This window comes from Berghia stephanieae, chromosome 3 (assembly GCF_034508935.2).
Source record: "Berghia stephanieae isolate SIO BIC M18660-M18661 chromosome 3, UCSD_Bste_1.3, whole genome shotgun sequence".
NCBI classification, from domain to species: Eukaryota; Metazoa; Mollusca; class Gastropoda; order Nudibranchia; family Aeolidiidae; genus Berghia; species Berghia stephanieae.
In genome coordinates, this window is record NC_088362.1 from 77,243,534 (window position 1) to 77,254,237 (window position 10,704).

Genomic DNA, 10,704 nt, shown 5'->3' on the forward strand with positions numbered 1-10,704 from the left:
TTGTAGCACCTGCTTTAATACAGTAAGGACAGAATTGGGGAGAGAGAGAGAGAGAGAGAAAAAAAAAGGGGGAAAAATCGTGTTAGAATGAATGTGAAGCACTTTTTAAAAAACCCTCTCCTTACCAACACATTCGTTACGATACAGCCAACATTTTTCTCACTCTCGATTTCTTTGGTACACCACAACATTTATAGAATTAAATATATATATATATATATATATATATATATATATATATATATATATATATATATATATATATATATATATATATATATATATATATATATATAGATACTGTTGTTGAGCTCATTTTGCTGAACAAAACGTACTACTTCTTTCTTTTCTGATCTGAGTAAGGCAAATCTGTGTTTGTGTTGGACGAATGACGAATGTGAAGTCTGGGGAAATTTCTGGAAATGGCCGGTTAGGAGAGAGTTTAAAATTTTCAATCAATTACAGACTTCTCACTTAAAGAAAGAATGAAGTTGAATTTACCTGGGTCTTTGTTATTGTTTTTAAATCCCCAGTTGAGTTATTAGTTCTTAAATCCCTATAACAGACTAATATGAACGTTAAAGGTTACATATAATTTTTATTTGTGTAGGTATGATTCATATGGCCGACACAACAAGTGTGTATTTTACCCATTGCATACCATTAATACAGATTTCGTCGATATACCGTTTGTTCCTTGTTTTGTTTGTTTGTTTTTTTTGTTGGTTTTTTTTTTATATTTCAAATTGGAATAAATTTTGCTCAATACAGTAATACATCATTGTGTTTGGTAATCAAACTTTTAAATTATATCATTATGTATACATGTGTACTTTTGATCCATTCTGACCGACTAAATACCAGTTTTCAACGAGTTGTAAACTTTAACTCTCATACCTGATTTTTCTCGGCTTCTTGCGAGACATGGGTCTCCTGTCACTGCCTCTGCATTCCACCCCTCCGATACCACATACATAGGTAGACTCCACGCCCTGGGTCGAGGGCTTACTCTCAAATTCCACTCGCTCTCCTTCGCCAAGGCTACGAAAGCCAGCTTTGTGGATAATGGACTGGGGAATAGTGATGATGGTGATGATGATGGTGATAATAATAATAATAATAATAATAATAATAATAATAATAATAATAATAATAATAATAATAATAATAATAATAATAATAATAATAATAATAATAATAATAATAATAGTGTAGTAGTAGTAGTAGTAGTAGTAGTAGTAGTAGTAGTAGTAGTAGTAGTAGTGCTGTAGTAGCGCTGTAGTAGTAGTAGTAGTAGTAGTAGTAGTAGTAGTAGTAGTAGTAGTAGTAGTAGTAGTAGTAGTAGTAGTAGTAGTAGTAGTAGTAGTAGCAGTAGTAGTAGTAGTAGCAGCAGCAGCAGTAGTTAAACCCCTAAAAAACTAATGAGAAAACAAAGAAGTTCCCTGGCTAAGAAATTCAGTCCCCATTACTCCCTTTGCGGCGCTGACGCCTGGGTTATTTTCGTCCTTTCTCGAAATAGACCGTGAAAAAAATTTTTTCCTTAGAATGAATAAATGAAATTGTATTTTATTTTATTCATAAAATAAGTTAAGAGATCATATCTTTTTTTTTTTTTAAATGAATCTGTTTTTTTTAACTCGTTAAGAAAAAAATTAACAATTAAACCAAAAAGAAGAGACAGAAAAGTGTAAAAGTTACATTAAATAATTCTTACTTGATGCACAAATACATCTTGACCACCGTCATCGGGGGTGATAAAACCCCACCCCTTGGCAACGTTAAACCATTTACAGTAGCCTTTCCTCTTACCGGGGCCTCCCCCTCCACCTGATGGAAACATAAATAACATTCACATATTAGTATTAGGTAAACTTAGTACAATAATGTGGTGCCTGAAAGGGTGATGCTGGAAAAAAAAATTAAATTTAATTGTCTTCTGGCACTTTTCTACTCACTTCATATCTTAATGTAGCAATATCAGAAAAGTGAGTGGAGCAGGCACTTATGTTGGTAACAACAAGATATGAAGTGAGTAGAAAAGTGCCAGAAGACAATAGAGAATAAAAAATTTTTTTTTCGCGGCGGTGGTGGGGTTTGAACCTGCGACCTTATTGGTACGACAACTCCGCCTGGCAGGTGAGAGCGTGGCTCTACCGTGTGAGCTATCACGAACACAAAAATATTCGTTTCAACCCAAAGTCATTCTAGATCCTCTCTCACCACTTCTTGAGATCGCCGATTCGTTCACCACCATCGCGAAGTAATTTTGACCAGCATTAAGCTTAATAGCCAATATTCTCATCACAAACATATAACATAGAACGATTGAGACATTGAGTATGCTCCGTGTATGGGGTGAATTTTAAATTCAGAAAAGTGAGTGGAGCAGGCACTTATGTTGGTAACAACAAGATATGAAGTGAGTAGAAAAGTGCCAGAAGACAATAGAGAATAAAAAATTTTTTCGCGGCGGTGGTGGGTTTGAACCTGCGACCTTATTGGTACGACAACTCCGCCTGGCAGGTGAGAGCGTGGCTCTACCGTGTGAGCTATCCACGAACACAAAAATATTCGTTTCAAACCCAAAGTCATTTCTAGATCCCTCTCTCACCCACTTCTTGAGATCGCCGATTCGTTCACCACCATCGCGAAGTAATTTTGACCAGCAGTTAAGCTTAATAGCCAATATTCTCATCACAAACATATAACATAGAAACGATTGAGACATTGAGTATGCTCCGGTGTATGGGGTGAATTTTTAATTCAGAAAAGTGAGTGGAGCAGGCACTTATGTTGGTAACAACAAGATATGAAGTGAGTAGAAAAGTGCCAGAAGACAATAGAGAATAAAAAATTTTTTTCGCGGCGGTGGTGGGGTTTGAACCTGCGACCTTATTGGTACGACAACTCCGCCTGGCAGGTGAGAGCGTGGCTCTACCGTGTGAGCTATCCACGAACACAAAAATATTCGTTTCAAACCCAAAGTCATTTCTAGATCCCTCTCTCACCCACTTCTTGAGATCGCCGATTCGTTCACCACCATCGCGAAGTAATTTTGACCAGCAGTTAAGCTTAATAGCCAATATTCTCATCACAAACATATAACATAGAAACGATTGAGACATTGAGTATGCTCCGGTGTATGGGTGAATTTTTAATTCAGAAAAGTGAGTGGAGCAGGCACTTATGTTGGTAACAACAAGATATGAAGTGAGTAGAAAAGTGCCAGAAGACAATAGAGAATAAAAAATTTTTTCGCGGCGGTGGTGGGGTTTGAACCTGCGACCTTATTGGTACGACAACTCCGCCTGGCAGGTGAGAGCGTGGCTCTACCGTGTGAGCTATCCACGAACACAAAAATATTCGTTTCAAACCCAAAGTCATTTCTAGATCCCTCTCTCACCCACTTCTTGAGATCGCCGATTCGTTCACCACCATCGCGAAGTAATTTTGACCAGCAGTTAAGCTTAATAGCCAATATTCTCATCACAAACATATAACATAGAAACGATTGAGACATTGAGTATGCTCCGGTGTATGGGGTGAATTTTTAATTCAGAAAAGTGAGTGGAGCAGGCACTTATGTTGTAACAACAAGATATGAAGTGAGTAGAAAAGTGCCAGAAGACAATAGAGAATAAAAAATTTTTTCGCGGCGGTGGTGGGGTTTGAACCTGCGACCTTATTGGTACGACAACTCCGCCTGGCAGGTGAGAGCGTGGCTCTACCGTGTGAGCTATCCACGAACAAAAATATCGTTCAAACAAGTCATTCTAGATCTTTCCCATTTGAGATCGCGATTGTTCACCATCAATAATTTACCAATTAGCTTAATGCAATATTTCAACAAACTAATAAATCATTAGTGTATGTAATTATTAGAAAGTAGTGAGCAGCATTAGTTGTAACAACAAGATAAATGAGTAGAAAAGTGCAGAGACAATAAATAAAAATTTTTTCGCGGCGGTGTGGTTGAACTGCGATTATTGTACGAAACTGTGCAGTGAGAGGTGCTCTACCGTAGCTATCCACGAACACAAAATATTCGTTAAACCAAAGTCATTTCAATCCTCTTCACCCATCTTAGATCCCGTTCGTCCACCATGGAAGTATTTGACCAGAGTTAACTTAATACAATATTTCTCAAAAATAAAATAAACATGAAATTAGTATGTCGTGTATGTGATTTTATTCAGAAAAGTGAGTGAGCAGCACTTATGTTGGTAACAAAAGAATAAGTAGTGAAAAGTGCCAGAAGACATAGAGAATAAAAAATTTTTTCGCGCGGTGTGGGGTTTGAACCTGCGCCTTATTGTACACAACTCGCTGCAGTGAGAGCGTGCTTACGTGTGACTATCCACGACACAAAAATATCGTTCAAACCAAAGTATTTCTAGATCCCTCTCTCACCCACTTCTTGAGATCGCCGATTCGTTCCACCATCGCAAGTAATTTTGACACATTAAGCTTAATAGCATATTTCAACAAACAATAACATAAAAGTTGAACATTGAGTATGCTCGTGTATGGGTGAATTTTTAATTCAGAAAAGTGAGTGGAGCAGCACTTATGTTGGTAACAACAAGATATGAAGTGAGTAGAAAAGTGCCAGAAGACAATAGAGAATAAAAATTTTTTCGCGGCGGTGGTGGGGTTTGAACCTGCGACCTTATTGGTACGACAACTCCGCCTGGCAGGTGAGAGCGTGGCTCTACCGTGTGAGCTATCCACGAACACAAAATATTCGTTTCAAACCAAAGTCATTTTAGATCCTCTCTCACCCACTTCTTGAGATCGCCGATTCGTTCACCACCATCGCGAAGTAATTTTGACCAGCAGTTAAGCTTAATAGCCAATATTCTCATCACAAACATATAACATAGAAACGATTGAGACATTGAGTATGCTCCGGTGTATGGGTGAATTTTTAATTCAGAAAAGTGAGTGGAGCAGGCACTTATGTTGGTAACAACAAGATATGAAGTGAGTAGAAAAGTGCCAGAAGACAATAGAGAATAAAAAATTTTTCGCGGCGGTGGTGGGGTTTGAACCTGCGACCTTATTGGTACGACAACTCCGCCTGGCAGGTGAGAGCGTGGCTCTACCGTGTGAGCTATCCACGAACACAAAAATATTCGTTTCAAACCCAAAGTCATTTCTAGATCCCTCTCTCACCCACTTCTTGAGATCGCCGATTCGTTCACCACCATCGCGAAGTAATTTTGACCAGCAGTTAAGCTTAATAGCCAATATTCTCATCACAAACATATAACATAGAAACGATTGAGACATTGAGTATGCTCCGGTGTATGGGGTGAATTTTTAATTCAGAAAAGTGAGTGGAGCAGGCACTTATGTTGGTAACAACAAGATATGAAGTGAGTAGAAAAGTGCCAGAAGACAATAGAGAATAAAAAATTTTTTCGCGGCGGTGGTGGGTTTGAACCTGCGACCTTATTGGTACGACAACTCCGCCTGGCAAGTGAGAGCGTGGCTCTACCGTGTGAGCTATCCACGAACACAAAAATATTCGTTTCAAACCCAAAGTCATTTCTAGATCCCTCTCTCACCCACTTCTTGAGATCGCCGATTCGTTCACCACCATCGCGAAGTAATTTTGACCAGCAGTTAAGCTTAATAGCCAATATTCTCATCACAAACATATAACATAGAAACGATTGAGACATTGAGTATGCTCCGGTGTATGGGGTGAATTTTTAATTCAGAAAAGTGAGTGGAGCAGGCACTTATGTTGGTAACAACAAGATATGAAGTGAGTAGAAAAGTGCCAGAAGACAATAGAGAATAAAAAATTTTTTTCGCGGCGGTGGTGGGGTTTGAACCTGCGACCTTATTGGTACGACAACTCCGCCTGGCAGGTGAGAGCGTGGCTCTACCGTGTGAGCTATCCACGAACACAAAAATATTCGTTTCAAACCCAAAGTCATTTCTAGATCCCTCTCTCACCCACTTCTTGAGATCGCCGATTCGTTCACCACCATCGCGAAGTAATTTTGACCAGCAGTTAAGCTTAATAGCCAATATTCTCATCACAAACATATAACATAGAAACGATTGAGACATTGAGTATGCTCCGGTGTATGGGGTGAATTTTTAATTCTCAATCGTTTCTATGTTATATGTTTGTGATGAGAATATTGGCTATTAAGCTTAACTGCTGGTCAAAATTACTTCGCGATGGTGGTGAACGAATCGGCGATCTCAAGAAGTGGGTGAGAGAGGGATCTAGAAATGACTTTGGGTTTGAAACGAATATTTTTGTGTTCGTGGATAGCTCACACGGTAGAGCCACGCTCTCACCTGCCAGGCGGAGTTGTCGTACCAATAAGGTCGCAGGTTCAAACCCCACCACCGCCGCGAAAAAATTTTTTATTCTCTATTGTCTTCTGGCACTTTTCTACTCACTTCATATCTTGTTGTTACCAACATAAGTGCCTGCTCCACTCACTTTTCTGAATTAAAAATTCACCCCATACACCGGAGCATACTCAATGTCTCAATCGTTTCTATGTTATATTGTTTGTGATGAATATTGGCTATTAAGCTTAACTGCTGGTCAAAATTACTTCGCGATGGTGGTGAACGAATCGGCGATCTCAAGAAGTGGGTGAGAGAGGGATCTAGAAATGACTTTGGGTTTGAAACGAATATTTTTGTGTTCGTGGATAGCTCACACGGTAGAGCCACGCTCTCACCTGCCAGGCGGAGTTGTCGTACCAATAAGGTCGCAGGTTCAAACCCCACCACCGCCGCGAAAAAATTTTTTATTCTCTATTGTCTTCTGGCACTTTTCTACTCACTTCATATCTTGTTGTTACCAACATAAGTGCCTGCTCCACTCACTTTTCTGAATTAAAAATTCACCCCATACACCGGAGCATACTCAATGTCTCAATCGTTTCTATGTTATATGTTTGTGATGAGAATATTGGCTATTAAGCTTAACTGCTGGTCAAAATTACTTCGCGATGGTGGTGAACGAATCGGCGATCTCAAGAAGTGGGTGAGAGAGGGATCTAGAAATGACTTTGGGTTTGAAACGAATATTTTTGTGTTCGTGGATAGCTCACACGGTAAGAGCCACGCTCTCACCTGCCAGGCGGAGTTGTCGTACCAATAAGGTCGCAGGTTCAAACCCCACCACCGCCGCGAAAAAATTTTTTATTCTCTATTGTCTTCTGGCACTTTTCTACTCACTTCATATCTTAATGTAGCAATAATAACTTTCCTGACTCCTTCGAACCCCCCACCACTTTCCCCCCTCCCAAACGCCGCCCTTATCTTCATCCCTTCTTCGTCCACCACCACCACCGTCCCTATCCGTCAAATTTCTTTTCATGGACACGAAAAATAGCCATGGGCGCCCTCTGACCGGACATAGGCACGCGCCAGCTGCCCAACTCACGTGCCATCTGAATACACGGTGATAGCTGCTGTCAATCATTATTCCTTGCTCTTGCACCTGCCCTGCTTATAATTTCTAGATATTTCCGTCCACTCTTCACCTCACCCGCCTACCAACACCTTCTTGCTACCCCCCCCCCCTCTCTCTCTCTCTCTCTCTCTCTCTTCTCTCTCTCTATATATATTATATATATATATATATATATATATATATATATATATATATATATATATATATATATATATTCTCTCTATTTCATCTATCTATCTATCTATCTATCTATCTATCTATCTATCTATCTGGTTTGGGTTGTTGTTTTTTAAATCTTTATCTCCCCCTTTTACTTCAAGCATATTATATTCCTTCGATCCACCCACCCGCAAATACCATCCACCATTAATCATCGCCTTCTTCCTTCTTCCTCTCCCTTAAACTTGTACTCCGAAGACAGATCCACAACAATAACAAATACTCACTGGCGCGTGCGCATACACAATAACCACTACTCACTACTTGAACTTGGAACACAAAAAGTACTCTTAATCATGTCCATCAACCAGCCGCACAACCGGTGCTCAACCTTTGACCTTTGACCCTGGCACACGTCGACTCGTTGGTGTTAACCAATCAGGCAGGGTCAGCCTTCTGCTAGAGCGAGCAAGCTGTTATTGGGATTTTTTTTTGTTTGTTTTTTGTTGTTTTTTTTTTTTTTTTTTTTTTTTTCGGGGGGGGGGGGGGGGGGGTGTTAAGTTTGTTTTTTGTTTTTTGTTTTTTTTTTTCTTCCGTGTGGGGTAAATCTCATTGTTTTCCATTGTCCAGTTTACTATTTGTGATCAGCCGTCTCCTAACGGTGTTAGGGTGAACTAAAAAAAAACAACAAAAAACGTGTCAAAAATGATTTTAAAAACAGACCTGCCCACTTGAACATTAAAAATTTATCTATAGTTTTCTTTAAAATTACCATCACATAAAACAACACCTCAAAATCCTTGACATTATGTAAAGTCTGGCATCAACTTTCATTTTCATGAAGTTTTATTATCACATGACTTAGAGGTGCTCACGACTTGCAGAAATTGGAGCCAAACTTTCGTAATTCTACGAATTTTTCGTAAGAGTAGGCAGGTGTGTAAGACAACCCCCCCCCCCCCCAGAAATGCGTGATTTTAATGTGTATTTGTCACTTTCAGAAACTATGTAATCTGTTTCCCCCTCAATAAAACACAATAAGCTTCTCATAGTTGAGTCCTCGGAAAAGGCTCTTTTCTCGCCTTCTCTCATCGTACTCAGGTGTAAAAATGACTATATGGCCGTTAACAGTGTTGTCTCTGTCAAAAAAAAAAAAATCATAATATCGCCGAACTGGCACCACATCTAGTTCTACACGTTACATGTTGCTGTTGGTTAGGAACCCTTTGTACTTTGAGCTGTTTTGTGGATGTTGCGCTATAGAAAAAGCTCAAGATTTTTAATGAAAAGCCATGTAGTAATTCATTTGTACAGAGCGCAGATTCCACGAATCTGCACTGCCATGTGTCAAAATTAAAAAAAAAAACCAAACAAAAAACCATTAAAAAAAAAAAACACGTAACCGTTCATCCCTGTCATCCCTTCCGCTTTTGGAAGAATCATTTCTATTTTCACTCTTCCTTTTATACAATTCCGCCATTGTCTCTAAAATTCCTATGTTTCAAAAATATTAATGATGGTGATTGTGAGAAGAAAAAAATGGATGTTGGGGGGGGGGGGGGGGGGGGGGGGGGGGGGGCTAAAATGTGAATTAAAAAAAAATGATTGCCAAAAGGTAATTAAGTAGGAAAATTAATTGCACTCCTTTCCCCCTTCCCATTTCATTAAAATACATGTGAAATGTGGTTTTGCCAACTGTGCCGGAATACTGTCTTTATGTGTTTGTTGGCAAAGTTGATGGTCATTTTGATACCATAGTTAAAAAAAATTTCTATTTCAAAAAAAAATTTCTTTTGGTCTCAAATTCCTATTTTCTGACCTTCTGATTCCACTTTTGGAATATGAATATGCATACACCGGAGCATACTCAATGTCTCAATCGTTTCTATGTTATATGTTTGTGATGAGAATATTGGCTATTAAGCTTAACTGCTGGTCAAAATTACTTCGCGATGGTGGTGAACGAATCGGCGATCTCAAGAAGTGGGTGAGAGAGGGATCTAGAAATGACTTTGGGTTTGAAACGAATATTTTTGTGTTCGTGGATAGCTCACACGGTAGAGCCACGCTCTCACCTGCCAGGCGGAGTTGTCGTACCAATAAGGTCGCAGGTTCAAACCCCACCACCGCCGCGAAAAAATTTTTTATTCTATTGTCTTCTGGCACTTTTCTACTCACTTCATATCTTGTTGTTACCAACATAAGTGCCTGCTCCACTCACTTTTCTGAATTAAAAATTCACCCCATACACCGGAGCATACTCAATGTCTCAATCGTTTCTATGTTATATGTTTGTGATGAGAATATTGGCTATTAAGCTTAACTGCTGGTCAAAATTACTTCGCGATGGTGGTGAACGAATCGGCGATCTCAAGAAGTGGGTGAGAGAGGGATCTAGAAATGACTTTGGGTTTGAAACGAATATTTTTGTGTTCGTGGATAGCTCACACGGTAGAGCCACGCTCTCACCTGCCAGGCGGAGTTGTCGTACCAATAAGGTCGCAGGTTCAAACCCCACCACCGCCGCGAAAAAATTTTTTATTCTCTATTGTCTTCTGGCACTTTTCTACTCACTTCATATCTTGTTGTTACCAACATAAGTGCCTGCTCCACTCACTTTTCTGAATTAAAAATTCACCCCATACACCGGAGCATACTCAATGTCTCAATCGTTTCTATGTTATATGTTTGTGATGAGAATATTGGCTATTAAGCTTAACTGCTGGTCAAAATTACTTCGCGATGGTGGTGAACGAATCGGCGATCTCAAGAAGTGGGTGAGAGAGGGATCTAGAAATGACTTTGGGTTTGAAACGAATATTTTTGTGTTCGTGGATAGCTCACACGGTAGAGCCACGCTCTCACCTGCCAGGCGGAGTTGTCGTACCAATAAGGTCGCAGGTTCAAACCCCACCACCGCCGCGAAAAAAATTTTTATTCTCTATTGTCTTCTGGCACTTTTCTACTCACTTCATATCTTGTTGTTACCAACATAAGTGCCTGCTCCACTCACTTTTCTGAATTAAAAATTCACCCCATACACCGGAGCATACTCAATGTCTCAATCGTTTCTATGTTATATGTTTGTG

The 10,704-nt window shown here is 39.5% G+C and overlaps 1 protein-coding gene across 2 annotated transcripts in view; it reads right to left on the reverse strand.

Annotated features, from left to right (window-relative positions):
* Nucleotides 1-10,704, reverse strand: part of LOC144968497 (protein lin-28 homolog) — a 96,141-nt gene that overhangs the window by 1,630 nt on the left and 83,807 nt on the right. For both annotated transcript variants that reach the window (XM_078906929.1, XM_078906930.1), the window contains exons 2-4: nt 1,715-1,827; nt 898-1,070; nt 1-12 (exon numbers count right to left, since the gene is read on the reverse strand). The exon at nt 1-12 is cut by the window's left edge and continues 1,630 nt beyond it. In XM_078906929.1, coding sequence (XP_078763055.1) covers nt 1-12; nt 898-1,070; nt 1,715-1,827 — 298 coding nt within the window. The remainder of the gene's footprint in view (nt 13-897; nt 1,071-1,714; nt 1,828-10,704) is intronic.